At 58.6% G+C, this 16,047-nt stretch overlaps 1 protein-coding gene across 6 annotated transcripts in view; it reads left to right on the top strand.

The window, feature by feature from the left end:
* RARG (retinoic acid receptor gamma) overlaps positions 1–11,486 on the top strand; it is an 18,586-nt gene extending 7,100 nt beyond the window's left edge. For 4 of the 6 annotated variants that reach the window (XM_081821748.1, XM_031037064.2, XM_081821747.1 and 1 more), the window contains 7 exons: positions 6,493–6,641; positions 6,855–6,996; positions 7,685–7,845; positions 8,035–8,211; positions 8,599–8,803; positions 9,253–9,411; positions 10,180–11,486. In XM_081821748.1, coding sequence (XP_081677874.1) covers positions 6,525–6,641; positions 6,855–6,996; positions 7,685–7,845; positions 8,035–8,211; positions 8,599–8,803; positions 9,253–9,411; positions 10,180–10,379 — 1,161 coding nt within the window. In that variant the 5' untranslated portion in view covers positions 6,493–6,524 and the 3' untranslated portion in view covers positions 10,380–11,486. Of the gene's footprint in view, positions 1–529; positions 707–2,011; positions 2,196–6,492; positions 6,642–6,854; positions 6,997–7,684; positions 7,846–8,034; positions 8,212–8,598; positions 8,804–9,252; positions 9,412–10,179 lie in introns of those variants that run through there. The other 2 variants (XM_031037065.2, XM_006741573.3) reach the window with 2 other exon arrangements.
* The last annotated feature ends 4,561 nt before the right edge of the window (positions 11,487–16,047 follow it).

The raw sequence follows: 16,047 nt of genomic DNA, 5'->3' as shown, positions 1-16,047 counted from the left end.
CTTCCACAAGTCTGGCCCTCCTTCCCAGCCCTGCCCCCCGCCGCCCCCCGCGTCCCCGGCCACCACCCCGGCCCCTCCTCCGCGCCCGCCTTCCTTTCCCTGCCTACTCTGGCACCCCTTCCTGCTCTTTATTCTTCCAAACTGGCGCCCCACTCCTGCAGCACCCCTAGTGCGCCCCCCACCCGGTACAACAGATTCTTAGAAAAGCGCGCCCCGCCCTGGCCCAGCCACAGCCGCCAGGCGGGGGAAGGGGCCGGCCGGGCGCCGCTCCCGCTCCCCCGGCGCTCCCCGTGTGAGCGGCGCTGACAGAGCCGGCTGGGCCGGCCCGCCGGGCGGCCGGGCGGGCGGGCGGCGGGCGGGGCGCGGGGGAGGGGGCGGTTTCCGGGAGTCGCCGCCGCTGGCGCTGTCCTGGGGCCAGGGTCCCCGATTCGGCCGGGCGGCGAGGGCAAACTCTTGACGTGGCCAAACCCCCGCCCCCCTCACCCCCTTCTCCGCCGGGCGAGGGCGCTCAGTGCCCGGAAGGGGCTACCGAGGGGACAGCGAGGCGGCCCTCGGAGATCTGAAGGGCACTCAGTGTGGCACGGAAGGGGAGAAGGGCCAGTTATTGCCAATGGGGGGGGATATGTAATGGCTCTGAGAACAGTTGACGACCGGACCCGCAGTTACAGCCGAGAGGGGCCCTTGGCACTTTGGGGCAACTGGCACGGTAGAAAGTCTGGGGGAGGGGAGCTGGCACTCAGCAGGGCAACTTCATCGGAGGCGCGGTTGGCACCGTAGGGATAGTTTGGGGTGGGAGTTTTGTGCTCTGAAAGTGAAGTCAGGCTTGAGGAAGGGGCATCGAGAGGGGCAGTGGAGCGGCTGGGGAGCGTCAGTCGCGCGACGGGGCTAAGGGGACTTGGAGGGAGGCAGCCCGGGACGCGGCGAAGGGAGGACAGCTCGGGCTGGGAGGGGTGGACTCCCGGCTGCGCAGGAGGGGGCGGGGGACTCCGCGGCGGCGCTGGCGACGGCCTGGGCGGGGTGGGGCGGGGCCGGGTCAGGAGGAGGTGAGCGCGCCCGGCCACCCGCCCCGAGGGGGGTTCCCGGAGAGTTCACGGCGGGAGCGCGCTCCGGCCCTTCGACCGGGGGTGGGGAGAACGGGAAGGAAGGAGGAGGCCGCGCGCGCCGAGCCGTAGGAATGTATGGTTCGGCCCCGAAGCGCGCGCGCGGAGGGAGAGGGAGGAGCCAGGCCTGGGAATGAGGGGGTGGAGGTAGTGCAGGTCCCCGAGCTCCCGAGAACTGCCGCGCGCAGGGAACCTCCATGTTCCCCTTTCCCCCGTCTTCCTTGACACCCCTGCCTGTATCGACTTGTGTGCAAAGAGTGTTGGCGAGGGGAGGGGGGAAACTCAAAAGGAAATGCGTGTGCTTGGTTCCTCCACTCCTTCCCCCATTCCCGACCGGGGCACGCGCCGAAGTGCAAATGCGTGCAAAGCCTCGGGGCTGTGGAGACAGAATGCCTAACAGCATTCTCCCGAGCTAGATGTGCTTGCACAGGCGTTTGTGCATCTATGATTTTATGTGCGTGCAGATATATGAATGCGCACGATTGCATATTTGCAAATACGTGGTGCCTGCCTAGATAAACGCATGCACGGATATGTGTCTAAGCAAGCGCGCGCGCCGGGTGCGAGTGTGTGTAAGTGTGCGCTCCACTCCCAGCTCTGCTCGTCTTAGTGCCCGGCCCCCTTCGCTCTCCAAGCCCCACCCCCCACCCCTCCGGGCTTCGCTTTTACAAAAGGTCTCCCCAGTGTTAGCCGCCGAGGCGCCCAGAGTGAGCCGGACCGCGGCCGATGCGGCAGCCCCGGCTTTGCGCCCCGCCCAGTCCCTTTCCCCTGCTGGGGATCCCCCTCTTCCCCGCCCACCCCTTACCCCCCATGCAGCCTGGCGCCCTATGCTAGCCCTCCCCCCTCCCCCCCTCCAGGAGCGGGGCGCCGCCGGGGGAGGAGGGGGAATCGGCTGCGGGTCCTTGGTGTTCCTAGCACCCAGCTTCCCTCCAAGCCGGGTCGCGATGTACGACTGCATGGAAGCGTTTGCCCCGGGTCCGCGACGGCTGTACGGGGCGTCCGGGCCCGGGGCCGGCTTGCTGCGCAGAGCCACGGGCAGCTCCTGTTTCGCCGGATTTGAGTCTTTTGCCTGGCCTCAACCCGCCAGTCTGCAATGTAGGTACCAGAGCTCAGGGGTGGGGTGCGGGGCGCAGGAGAGGCAGCGGCTCACCCTTTCCGTGTGTAAAAGGTGGAACTGGGGTGCAAGCGGAGATTCTCACCCTCTCTATGTGAGGGGCGGCTGTGTGTAGGAAAGAGAGGTACTGGCCCTTTAAACGTGGGGACCTCAGCGACTCCTTTGGGTGTGTGCCGTAGTGTTTGGAGTGTGTGTGGTTTTTATGGTGGGTGTTTAGCTAGGAGCTGCGGTTGATGCCACTCCAGAATTTCTGGGGATAGGGAGAGACCGAGGTGTTATTGGTAGCTTGTGCCCGCAGGTCCGTGGCCCCGGAGGGATATGGCACCCAGGACCGTGGGTGGCGTTTATAGAGTCCATGTGGGGAGTTGGGAGCGTAAAAATTATTTGCAGAGCGTGTGAATCCCTGGAGGGTGCAGCGCCTTACGTAGGCGGTGTGGCTGTGAGTGTAGGGGGTCTCTCCACGCCGCGTCGCCCTCGGACAGTTGGCAGGTCCGCACGGCCCTTGTGTGGGGATGTTTGTGGCGTGAGGCCGGGAAGGCGTGTGCCCCAGCGTGGCTGCGGGGGCGGTTTTGGAAAGTGCGGTGTTTGAGCGTGCATCCTGTGTGTTCTTCGTGCGGGGTGGACGGGCTTGTGCACACAACAGGGAGAAGGCTGGGCTCTGGCGCCCCTCCCCCATCTTAAAAAGCAACGTTTGGAAATGTGTACAGGGTTGTATGCAGAGAGATGACTTTTTCCTATGGCTCCGACACACACAACTTCAGTAGGAAGCGAAAAGTTTACAGCAAAGTCTGTTTATGGTGGGGGGTGGCCTGGAGGAGGCAGCGGCGGGGAGAGTAGGGCTACTGGGTCCCCAAATATCCATCTTCCCCTCTCTGTGAAATGGGAGATGCCAGGCCTGGGGCCCTGGAACCCCTTTCCAGAGCGGTAATAAAAAGCTGGGGACTGAGAGGCAGTAAAAATGAAGTCCAGATGAGAAGCGGCTTTGAAGCCTGGGCCGAAGTGCCTGGCGGGGGTGGGGTGTGGGGAGGAGCCGGGAGGGGAGCCTCGAACACCCCCCGAATTTACCCGGGGCTGGGAGCGCGCTGGTAGCCCGGTGCGGACGCCCGGGCGAGGGCCTTGGGGGCAGCTGGGAAGGGGCGGGCGGCGGGCGGGGCCCAGGGCGCTGGGGGAGTGCGCGCGAGGGGTCACCGAGCCCCCGCCAACGCGCCTCGCTCCTTGGCACTCGGCAGCGCTGTTTACGAGAGTTCGGCTTTTTCTTTTTCTTTTTTCTTTACTGTTCTTTTTCCTTTTTTAGTTTTTCTTTTTTCTTTTTCTCTTTTCTTTTTTTCTTCTTTTTTTTTGGGGGGGGCGGTCTCTTGGTTCCAGGGCAATGCTGCTCAGATGGGAGGAGGGAGGTGGCAAACAGGAGACCATACTTTGGGGTGGAGTGGGGCAAGAATTAAAAGTGTGGCATTTATAGAGTGGAGAAAGCATGGAACTGTTATTACTTTGTACCAAATCCTGGTGAATTCTTAACCTTCCTTTCACTGCCCAATAGGAAGGGGCATCCGGGTATGTTGGGAGGGGTGCTGAGGTGGAGACTTTCCCAGGAGGAGTTTTTGTGGGGGCTGGGTCCTTTTTTGGGGGGCTTGGCAGTCTCAGGGACTTGACTGGCAGTATGTTTTTTGCATTTCAATTTGGACCAATAATTTTGGCCTCTAGGGTCTTGGTGGGCTTCAGGCCTGCTCCGCACACTTTCAGAGAGAAAGTAGTTTAGACCTGTGTCTACATCGGGGAAGGAAAGAGGTCCCTTTAGGAGAGGGCCACATGGTGTGTTTGTGGGTGTTTGCGGGTGTCCTGGTGCTGCGCTGGCAGGCCGGGGTGTGTGGTCGCTGAGCTGCTCTCTTGCAAATGTGAAGCTGGATGTTGTGTGGCAGCTTCATGACTCGTACGTCCACCTCTGCCCTGTGGCTGGAGTGGGTATGCTTTCAGGCCCGCCTGTGTGTTCTTCGGTGCCCGGGGCCGGTTGGGGTATAGGGGCCCATTGGTAGTATGTCCGCTTTTGTGCGCTGCGTGGTGTCGATGTGAGAGTGTCTCCAAAGAAGTGTGTGTCAGATTGTGAGTCTGGGCTTCTCGGCCCTGTGCCTCGCAGCTGGGAGCGTTTACAGCCGGTTATAAAGAGTTTGTTTGAAGCTCCGCTCAGCCTGGCCAGGAATTTCCTCAATTTCAGCAATTTGGGCTTTAAAAGGAGAAAAACCTAGAGCCCACCCCCCCCTCCCCAGCAGGGGCCCCTGCCTAGCCTGGGAGCAGTATCCCGATGCTGGTGTCTCGGCTCAGGGCTGAGAAGGGAATCTGAGCAGCCTTGAGCCAATTAGCCTTCTTGTGCCCTTCGCCCCCAGATTGTCCAGAGCCGTTGGGCTGCACTCTAGGGTTCAGGGGGCAGGCTTGTGCCAGAGGGGTGCCCAGAAGGGGTGACAGGAAAAGCTGTCCCCAGGCCTGTCTCCCTGCGGCCCCCAGTCCTGTAATTGCCTGGCACTGCCCCATGCCAGTCTGACCGCACCCAGGCCCTTTCGCAAGAGAGGAAATGAGGCAGCGTTCTGCGGGCAGGGAGGGCATCAGCACCCGAGTGAGTACCACCCCATGCACTGGCCTCTGGGCCGCACTTGTGCCCTCCTAGGACACCAGGAGGGGTCCTGAAAGGCATTCCAGCCCGCCCCACATCTCTCAGCACCAGCCCCTCCTGGAGGCTCCCGCCCCCGGTCCTGAATAGACGCGAGGCACCTTCTTTCCTCCCCTCTTCTCTGTCCTTTTCCATTGGGGAATCTCACTCCAGCAGGATTCTTATGCTAATGGTGTCTGTGTGTTGGGGGGTGGGGAGGGCTTCCCTCCTGTGGGGTGGGTGGAGCTAGCCCGGAACCCCAGCATCCTGGGCTTTCCTTCTGCCCTGCTGGCGGCATGGGGCAGACTTTTGACCAGGTGGGCTGCGGCGGGTTAGAAGCCAGAAGGTGCTCATGAGGTGGGTGCGTGGGACGAGGGTCTCAGTGTTTTCTTGCATTAACTTGGGCCCTTTAGGTTTGGGCAACAGGTCCTACAGGTTGAATAGTTTAGAGATTTTTCCAGCCTCTGAAGATCAACTACAGACCCCAAAACCCCGCAAAATCAAAAAAGGTCTATTGAGTAGCCTCCTGAACAGAGGGTGTCCTCCTGGCCACACGCACTCTGTGTGGCCTGGGCTGAGACCCCTTTGAGCTGCGATTGGGTATTTGTGCGGGAAGTTGAGGAGTGAAGACACAGGCTCAGAGAGGGTCCAGAGATAGCTCCCATCCCCCATGAGCCCTGTTTACCTACTGTCACCTGACTTTTCCTGCTTTGCTACACCCCCAACCGCTTCGGGACCTGAGAATCTGAGCAAATACCTCAGTCTCTCCTTCCCCTTCCCCAACTTCTCTTGAGTCCCTGCCAGGCCACGTAGATCTAGTCAGAGGACCTGCAGTCTTGGCTCCACCATCAACTGGTGGTGTGGCACTGGGTTGGCTACTTCCCTCTCTTGGCCTCAGTTCCTTCAGGTGTAAAATAAGGCTACTGCGTATCTTCTAACCTGTTTTCTTGACACCTATGTCCCATTTGCTCCACTGCCTCAGTGGTTTCTGCGGAAACAGAAACGGGCAGTTATTTGCCGGCGGCGGGTGTGGGGGGGGTCGGTATGAGAGGGAAAAGCGGGAGGATTATCCACCCTGGACTACTTGAGAGAAAATGGGGTCCTCTTTGACCTACTGAGTACCCCAGCAGGTCATTTAGCCAGGCGCTAGCCACAGGTGGTGGGCACTTGCCTCCTGGGCCCCAGACCTCTTGCCTCAGGAGGGGGAGGATGGTGGGAGGTAGACTACCTGACGCGGTGGACTGACGTGACAGACAGGGACTAAAGAGTGCAGAGCCACAGCCCATTACCCCTCCACCTGCCCACTTTATAGCTGGGGAAACTGAGGCCCAGGGAAGTTAACTTCCAGGATGGCCTTGGCCTGGAATTTGGGGAACTGAGCAGTGTCACGAGGGCTCGGGCTGGCACTGTGGTGCAGGGAGATGGCCAGACTGCAGGAGGTGCTCTCAGAGTGGTTTTCTGGAAGTGTGTGCTCTGGGGCTGTACATGGTCCTTGGGACTTTAAGTCACTGTGGCGAGGATGGTGGTGTCACCGCTGAGCTGGAGGGAGAAGTGGGAATGGGGCGTGCGTGTATAGTGAGGGTGCCTGGAGATCTGAGGGGCCCTGCTCCCCGACCCTCATGTCACTGCTTTCCCCCCAGCGGTGGAGACGCAGAGCACTAGCTCAGAGGAGATGGTGCCCAGCTCGCCCTCGCCCCCTCCACCGCCTCGGGTCTACAAGCCGTGCTTCGTGTGCAATGACAAGTCCTCTGGCTACCACTATGGGGTCAGCTCCTGTGAAGGCTGCAAGGTGTGTGAGTGGTGGGGGTGGGCGCGCTGAGTCCGGCTCCAGACCAGAGGGGCAGACACCGTGTGTTAGGGCTCTGGCTGTGGAGCGGGCGGGGCTGCTTTGCACAGACTTGGCTCAGAGACTGGCTCGGGCCTGGGCCCCCCCCGCAAGGCCCGCGAGAGGCTGGTACTCCCAGCATCCTGCTTCACTGCCCACCCCCACCCCCAACTCCAGGGCTTCTTCCGCCGCAGCATCCAGAAGAACATGGTGTACACGTGTCACCGCGACAAAAACTGTATCATCAACAAGGTGACCCGGAATCGCTGTCAGTACTGCCGGCTACAGAAGTGCTTCGAAGTGGGCATGTCCAAAGAAGGTATGGGCCCCTAGCCCTGGCCTGAGCAGGAGCCCTCCTGCCCTGCGCTGTCATTGCTACCCTCTTCCCACTCGCTGCCCTGCCGCCGCTTCCTTGACCTCTGAGACCTGGCCTGCCCTGGGGTGCTGCCTCCTCCCTGGCCAGTCCTATTTGATTAGTGCCCGTTCACCCAGGAGGGCCCACCCCTTGCCATTCTCCCCTCGAAGAGCTTAATCCTCCCTCTGAGTGAGTGAATGGGGGTTACTGGCTCACTTTGCCCTGTTTCATGGGGAAGTAGTTGGGGGGGTGCTTGCCAGTCCTCTCCCCTGCTCCCAAGACCGAGCCTGAGGTGGATCTGGGGTGCCCCCCCTCCCCTGCACCATTGTGCTGCCAAGGCTATAAGTGGATATCCTGCCGCCTGCATATCCTGCTCCCCCCCTTCAGCTCCTGCAGGGTGACAGGAAGGGCAGGATGGAGCCGAATGGCTTGGAGAGGGAGCAGGGGCTGCAGGCCCTGGGTGGGGCTGGAGAGAGCCAGCCTGGTAATGGGAGCTAGTGTAGGAGCTAGGGAAACTGAGGCAGCGATTAGGGTCCCAGGGAACAGATGTTCATGATAAGGACTGAGTACATGATAATTAGGGTGAGAGGGGATAGATACCCAGAGGGAGGTTCTGAGGGTCCTGATCCTCTCCGTATGCCTTCACCCCAAGCCGTGCGGAATGACCGGAATAAGAAGAAGAAAGAGGTGAAGGAAGAGGGGTCGCTTGACAGCTATGAGCTGAGCCCTCAGTTAGAAGAGCTCATCACCAAGGTCAGCAAAGCTCATCAGGAGACCTTCCCCTCACTCTGCCAGCTGGGCAAATATACCACGGTGAGTCTCCAGTGAGGGCAGGGGACCATTTGCTTTGGGGACTAGGTCAGGGTTGTATTGAGGTCACGGTCTGGTGCTGAGGACAAGGAAGGGCAACAGAATGCAGAGGGGAGAGCTTGGGGTTTTGGCCAAAAGAAGACAGCCCCCAGGGCGGGCCTTAGCTTGCATTCCCACCTGCCCTCCCTGTAGAACTCCAGTGCAGACCACCGGGTGCAGCTGGATCTGGGGCTCTGGGACAAGTTCAGTGAGCTGGCCACCAAGTGCATCATCAAGATCGTGGAGTTTGCCAAGCGGCTGCCTGGCTTTACAGGGCTCAGCATTGCTGACCAGATCACTCTGCTCAAGGCCGCCTGCCTGGACATCCTGGTGAGTTAAGCTCGGTGGCCTGTCTCTCCCCACAGTCTGACCCTCACGTGAGGCCAAGGAGTTGGTCCACACAAAGATCTCATTATCTTCCCCACCCCTCTCCAATCTGGGACTCCCCAGATCTCCTCTAAACCCAAGCTTTTTTGGTCTTACCCCTGCCCCAAGACCCGATCCTACACTTCTGGACGCCCTGCCTCCTTCTGACCTCTCTTCCCTCCCCAGCGTTAGATTCTTCACCTCTGCCTCCTTCCCCCTGCCTGCTGTAGGTTGCCCTCCTTCTGCATCTAACCCCCTCCTGTTCCGTGTGCACCTCATCGCCTTTTCTCCCCACCTGAGATGGGCTCCTCCCCAGACACAGCACTAAGCCGTCCCCTTGCCCACCTCCAGATGCTGCGGATCTGTACAAGGTACACCCCAGAGCAGGACACCATGACCTTCTCCGATGGGCTGACCCTGAACCGGACCCAGATGCACAACGCCGGCTTTGGGCCCCTCACAGACCTCGTCTTTGCCTTTGCTGGGCAGCTCCTGCCCCTGGAGATGGATGACACAGAGACAGGCCTGCTCAGTGCCATCTGCCTCATCTGCGGAGGTGCGGGGGCGCCCCCTGGCGTTTACTCGGACTCCTTTCCCACCGCACCCCATACCTGCTGTCTGACCAGGCAGGAGACCTTGGTCCTTCCCCTGGGGCATTGTTGCACCTGCCCCATGCACAGACTTCTCAGGTCCAGTACAGGCTCCGCAGCAGCCCTGGGGCACAGGACAGAAAGGAGAGCAGAGCCAGAGAGAGAGCTGAGGAGATCCCAGATAACTGGTGCTGAGATAGGGGTTGTGGGCAAGAATGATTTACCAGAGGGGAGAAGGTACGGGGCTCAGAGCAGGGCAGGTGGTCTGGGTAGGCTCAGGAACAATAGGCAAAGGGCTGATGCGACAGAGTGGGGGGGCCTGGGAGGCCGTAGGGCAGGGCCAGTTGGGGATGGGCCACCTGTCACTGTCTCTCCCATCTCTTCCTCTCTCACTGCGCTGTGCTTGTTCCTGTAGACCGCATGGACCTGGAGGAACCCGAGAAAGTAGACAAGCTGCAGGAGCCACTGCTGGAGGCCCTGAGGCTCTATGCCCGCCGGCGGCGGCCCAGCCAGCCCTACATGTTCCCAAGGATGCTCATGAAGATCACCGACCTCCGGGGCATCAGCACCAAGGGTCAGTCATGAGGGAACCTCTCCTGTCTCCTCCTGGACCTGCTGGTGTCTCGGGTCAGGCGGGCAGACAAGCAGAGACCAGAACAGAGAATCAGGCGGTCTACATTGGAATCCTAGCTCAGCTGCAGGCTGGTGGGGAGACTTCGGGCAAATTCCTTTACTTGCTGTACCTTGTTTTCCTGTTTGAAAGCCGGGCTATCCTTAGACTTACCCTATCAGTAATTGTGAGGACTAAGCGAGTTAACAGAGCAGGCTTAGAACTGCTCTGAATTAAAAATGCCAATTCCTCAGTGGCTGTAGCCCCATTTCAAGTGCCCAGGAGCTAGTGAGGACCGTACTGGGCGAAGCAGATAGTTCCATCATCACAGAAGATTCTGTTGGACGGTGATGATTCAGAAGGATGCGTGGCAGATAGGGGTTCAATAAGTATTAGCTATTATTATAAAGCTTGGTAAGAAACAGCCTAGGCACAGTTGGCTAGCTGTGGACCTGGGAAAGTGGAGTGCTTGGAGAATGGGACTGACAGTTGGGCTGGGTGTGATCTTTGAGCCTGAAGCATGGGATGAGTGGGCAGCAGACTCGGCAGAGAAGGCAGGTAGGAGCTGCAGGCAGAGGAGTGGCCTCCAGGAGCCCTGGAGTAGGGAGAGGGTGAGCTGGGACAGAGAGGTGGCGGGCTTGTGCTGGGAGCCCCCGGAGGGAAAGGTTAGGGAGGTGGTCTCAGGGGGCGTGGGCCTCTGCTCCCCTGAACCTCTTTGTCCCTCTGTTGCAGGAGCAGAAAGGGCCATTACCCTGAAGATGGAGATTCCAGGCCCGATGCCTCCCCTAATCCGAGAGATGCTGGAGAACCCCGAAATGTTTGAGGACGACTCCTCGCAGCCTGGTCCCCACCCCAAGGCTTCTAGCGAGGATGAGGTTCCCCGGGGCCAGAGCAAAGGGGGCTGCAGCTCCCAGCCTGACCAGGGCCCCTGACTTCCCCTGCTGTGGGGGTTGGGGCTCCAGGCAGCAGACTGACCATCTCCCAGACACTGCCAGTTACTGGGGGAGGACCTGCTCTGCCCTCTCTCCACCCCTTCCAATGAGCTCCTTGTTTTTGCCAAAGTTTCCAGGGGTGCCTCTGTGTTCATCCCCTTCCTGCTCTAACTGGCTCCCTCTCCGGTCTCGGGGCCCTGCCCTGTTCCCACCAGGAGAGAGGGCAGAGGGGTGAGCCTCAGTTTGGACTCTAAAATCTCAGCACTGCCCGTCAGACACCAGGGACCCAGGCTCCCCAGGGCAGGAGGAAGACCCTGCCAGCTGCACAGCCCCTTCCTCTTCCAGGTGCTTAGGCCTCTGGGAGCAAACAGGAACACTAGAGACCAAGAAGGGGGCATGGCGGGGAGGGCTGAGCCCACCCTCTTGCCCCTGCCCTTGGTGCCTCATGCTGCGTAACGCACCTGCCGGGTGCATGCTGCCCTCCGTCCCCCGGCCTCGTGCCAGGTCAGGTTGGGGCAGGCTGGGCCCTGCATTTCTGTGGGTGCCAGAGGGTGAAAGGGACAGATGCAGGTCCATTCGGCACCTCTTTGCTTGGGCCCAGAGTTGACCTTGTGCCCTCCGTTACAAGCCCCTCCCCTGGCCCCATCACGTGCCTTGGGCTTCCCCTGCCTCCCATCTCAGCCACCGGGGCAGGGACCCTCCTACACTACAGAGGGACCAGGGGATCCGTCTCCCCCTAGTGCCTTCCCCCTACCTTGATCTCCAGAGCAGCTTGGCCCAGGGGAGGGGGGGTGGGCGCTGCTTAGCTGATCCTTCCCTGACCCAGAGGAAACCTCTATTTATTTATTAGCTTTTGTTTACACCCTGGACTTGACCCCTTCCTCCAGGGGTCTTGGGAGGGGGAGCCCAGGGCCCCTGTGACCCCTCCCTTCTTCCTCCAATCCCCAGTTTGTATTTAGCTGCCAAATAAGATTCCCACTTGGCTCCCCTTTTTTTCTGGGGGGTCAGGGTGCTGTCCCCTCCCCTCTGTTTACATCTCCCCTCCACCCCGCTGTGTCGCATATTGCTGAGTTTTCTATTTTTGCAAAATAAAGTGATGGAAACTCATGGCATGTGGCTCCCTCTGGGAGGTGGTAGGGGAAATGACCAGCCGACCTGGAGAGGGGCTGGATGAGGAAGGTGAGCTCCTAATCTACTGGATTTTGCAGCTTTCTTAGGGAAACCAAGGGAATTGGATGAGATGCGCCTGGATGGGGGTGGTGGGAGGGTGGGAGAAAGGGAGCCCACAGGGGGCCTACCCTGGGTGTCTGGGCCTCCCACCGCCACCAGGTGTGGGTTCTTAGATTGGACCCTGTAGACCTCTGGGAAGGTGTGAATGGGCCCAGACATCTTTAAGCTGTCCCCACAGCCCCGGTTATGAATATGTGCATATCTGCCCTTCTCTGGGGAGGGCCTTCATTGAAGCTGCACTCAGGCTCTCATGAGGATTTCTGGCCCCAGAAGAAAAGAACCACAGTCTGCATCTAAGTTACAGTGTTTCTGTTTTACACCAACCCTCTCTTTACTTCATGAGCTCCCCCACTCTGTGACCCCACTATCACCTTAGAAATCACTCCCTCTGCCCCTTCTGACCCCACTTCACCTCATGACCCCACTGTTAATCTTCTGTCCTAATATCTCTCCTTGCCCCTACATGCCTTACCTCTGCAACACCCCCACCCTCAGCCCACTGCCTGTGGCCTCTACCACGGTGTCCTGTGCTCTTCCCCTCACCCTCTGTGACTCCCCCTCCACGCTCCGCCCAACACACACACACCGTGGCCCACCTTCCTTGCTGGACCAGCGCCCTGCCTACCTTATGCCTGGCTTTCTTCACGGATGACCTGTGCATATGGGAGAGAGGTTGGGGATGTGGGAGTCGGGGAGGAGAGAAGAGTGAGGAAAAGCAGAAGAAGAAAGTGAAAGAAGCTGTGGAGGAAACCACAGAGCCTGTGGGGAAGGAGGGGTCATCTCCATGGTAACCCCTGCTTGTGGGGGGAAGGGTACGAGGTTCAAGGTCCGGTAGGCTGAGGCCACCTGAAGAAGCACCCCCCCCCCCCCCCCCGGGAAGGAGCCCCTCTGCCCCAGGCGCTCCTCCCAGCAGCTGCACTCCTACCATCCACCTGCTGCTCACTGCACACCCACAGAGATCGACACTTGTCTAGGTGTGGTGACATGTCAGTCCCTGCCGCAGACCTGTGAACACAGATCTCCAGTCCAGCTCCTTCTCAAAGCTCCCTGCGGTCAGGTGTGGGCTGGGAGCGGGTATTCTCCACACCCCCTTCTCCGTCCCAAGCTTCATCCTCGCCCCGGCTCCAGCGGCCATGCCCCTACCCTCGGCTTCTCCCATTCGCCTCCTCTGCGCCTTTCCCAGCCTCCACCGCCACCTTCTTGGCACAGTGGGCCCCCCTCCAAGTCTCATTCTCTGAGCCTGGCCCTGTGTCTGTCTCCAACTTCCCAGCTGTCCAGACCTTGAATTTCTCAGCCTCTCCACTTCTCACCGAGCTCCTTCTCATCCACGGAGCCCATTATCAAGCCCTTAGGTTGTCCCGGGGTCTCTTGGAAGCCATTGATGTGAATTATCTCATTTAATTCTCGCAGCAATCCTCAGTTGCACGGGACCGGTGAGATGAGGCCACAGGAAGGCTAAGTAACTATGTAAGTTCCCACTGCTGTCATGAGAGAGCCAGGACTGGAGCTCGGGCAGCTTGGCCCCAGAGCCTATGGAGTTCAGCAGCCAGCATGATAGAGTGGGCACTGGGTTTTCAAAATTAGTGCCCATAGTCCCTAACATCCCCCTTCCCAGTACTTACTGCCTCCATATGTCTGCCTTTCCTGTCATGTTCTTGTATGAAGAAGTGGAGCGGCCACATCAATTTAGGAAGTGGGCAGCCCAGGATGGAAACCCCACCCAGCCAGTTGCTAGCTATGTGGTCTTGGGCAAAGATTTTCATTTCTTACCTCTGAGTCGCAACATCTACCTTTCCTCTTAGCCTCTGCATCTGTAAAATTTGGGGGCTGGGGGGATATTAACCTGTGACTATGTCAGGGGTTAATTATAATATCGTGGTACGCCCAGCATGTAATAGGTGCTCAGTAGCCAGACAAGCTTCCTTGCTTCCTTCCAGATCCCTGTATCATCACCCCCCTCAGCTCAGTTCCACCCCTAGGGGCTCCACCTTCTCCTAGGTCAGTTACCCCACCACCCCGAAATCTCCTCCACCCCACCCCAGGGCGTGTCACTTCCTCCTCTGCAGCCTCCCAGATCAGTACACAAAGGCAACAACGGCTGCTGGAGGAAGGGCTGCTCTTCACACACCCGTGAGTACCAGGGCACCAGCCCTCTGCCTCCTCTCCTTACCCGCCCAACCCCCCCAAGTCCCCCCCCTCCAGGGAAGAGGGTTTCAGCTTCTGACCTGAAGACACCCAGGATCCGGCTGAGACTGGGGAAAGGCTCTGAACTCCTTTCTGCATTCCTAAGATCCTCTTCCCAGTTCCCTCCTCCAGTTTCTCAAGCTCTGCCCCCCCCACCCCTACCCATCTCTCCTGCATGGGTTTCCCAAAAGTGGGGCTGGAGGGAGGCAAAGAAGGTAGGGGGTGTATGATTGCCATCATTTGAGTGCCCGCCATGTGCCAAGGATTATGTCAAGGTGGGGCTCTCCCAGTCTGAGTCCCCAGCTGCTATAGCCCTGCTCCCAGTTCCCGGTGCTCAGCTCAGCTCTGCCAGTGGCACCTTGGCTGTGGATACCACAGCCCTGGAAGACCGTGGCCCAGTGGCTCAGTTCTCTTCCCTCCTCGTGCCGCCGAATGGGCAGCAGAGGATTCCACTTGATTTGGGAGGTCTGGATGGGTTGGGAAAATGCTGTTTCTCAGGTGCTGAAGGGGGATGTTAGGGTGTGTATTGGAGGCAGAATCGAGTCCAGGAAAACGGGACAATTACAGAGGGAAAGAAGGGAAGACGGAAGAAGAGCCCTGCAAGGGAAGAGAAAGGGGATCAGGTGGAGCCCACTGGAGCTGGTTGGGAGAAGGCATAACTTTTGATGATGATGGTGCTGGGGTTGGAGGGGAGGAAAGTGGCAAACAAACCGAGCCTCACCTGTCTTAATCCCTATTCGCTGTGTGACTGTGGGCAAGTCACTTATCACTCTGGGATTCAGGTTTCCATTTGTAAAAAGAGGGGGATGAAGTAGACAACTCTGCTCCTCTATGGCTAGGATAAGAGGGAAAAGGAAGTAAAACAAAGACCTGTAAAGAAGTGGAGAAGAGAAAAGCAGCAGAAAGATGTCACCAAAGTTTTGAATAGCTGGGGGGAAGGGGGAGAGAGACATTAACAGAAACAAGTAGCAGGTCGTGTACTCCCAAGTTAGCAAGAAGAGGGAAAACTGGGAGAAGGGGGTTGGGAAGTCCTGTGCAGGGAATCCCAGGGGCTCCTTTTAGGGGAGATGAGTGGGTTTGAGGTCTCTGGTTCTGTCCAATCCTGGGGGCCCCACCTTGACGGATGAGTCAAAACGGGGCTTTGTGCTGCAGCATCATCTGCCTTCTCGACCACAGGCCCGCTGAGCAAGCAGGGTTGAGGTTACAGAGGCTGAGCCCTGGGCCGGCCTCGCACAGGAGGGGGCTCAGAGACATATACATACATACATATATATATATATATACACACTGCACCTGAGGGCCCAAGTGGTGGGGAGCGGGGAGCAGAACAGCTGAGGTCAACAACTTGGCACCCCACCCTTTCCCCACGCTGTACAGAGAGAGCACCAGTCTGAATCTAGACCCAGGCGGGGGAGGATGCAGATGCGTCAGGCCAAGGATTTAGTTGGCCTTTCTCATACACACACCACTGGTGGGAATATAAACCGACACAGTTGCTAAAGAGGTTATGTCAGTGATATGCGCCAACATTACAGATGATACCTATTTAGTGACCCCACAAATCCTCTTCCAGGGACTTTAAAAAAAATATTTATTTATTTGCCAGAGAGAGCGAGGGAGAGCACAAGCAGAGAGTGCAGCAGGCAGAGGGAGAAGCAGGCTCCCCGCTGAGCAGGGAGCCCGAAGTGGGGCAGGATCCCAGAACCCTGGGACCACAACCCGAGCCAAAGGCAGACGCCTAACCGACTGAGCCACCCAGGTGCCCCTAAAATTTATCATTTTAGCCATTTTTAAGTGTGCATTTCAGTGGCATTAAGTACTTTTACAATGTTGTACAACCATCACCACTATCTAGTTCTAGAAGTTTTTCTTCACTCCAAAAGGAAACTGCCCAACAAGCAGTTATTCCTCATTCTCCCCTCTTCCTCAACCCCTGGCAACCACCATCTATTTTCTGTTTCTGTGAATTTGTCTAGTCAGAAGAGTTCACATGAACGGAGTCATACAATGTGTGGTCTTTTGTGACTGGTTTTGTTCACTTAGCATTGCTTTTTTTTTTTTTTTAAAGATTTTATTTATTTATTTGACACAGAGAGAGACACAGCGAGAAAGAGAGCACAAGCAGGGGGAGTGGGAGAGGGAGAAGCAGGCTTCCCGTCGAGCAGGGAGCTGGATGTGGGACTCGACCCCAGGACCCCGGGGTCATGACCTGAGCCGAAGGCAGACGCTTAACGACTGAGCCACCCAGGCGCCC

This window comes from Leptonychotes weddellii, chromosome 5, assembly GCF_054177405.1.
Source record: "Leptonychotes weddellii isolate Sample4059 chromosome 5, ASM5417740v2, whole genome shotgun sequence".
Taxonomy (NCBI): Eukaryota; Metazoa; Chordata; class Mammalia; order Carnivora; family Phocidae; genus Leptonychotes; species Leptonychotes weddellii.
Note: the sequence above shows the minus strand (reverse complement) of the source record. Positions and strands in the feature narration are given on the sequence as shown.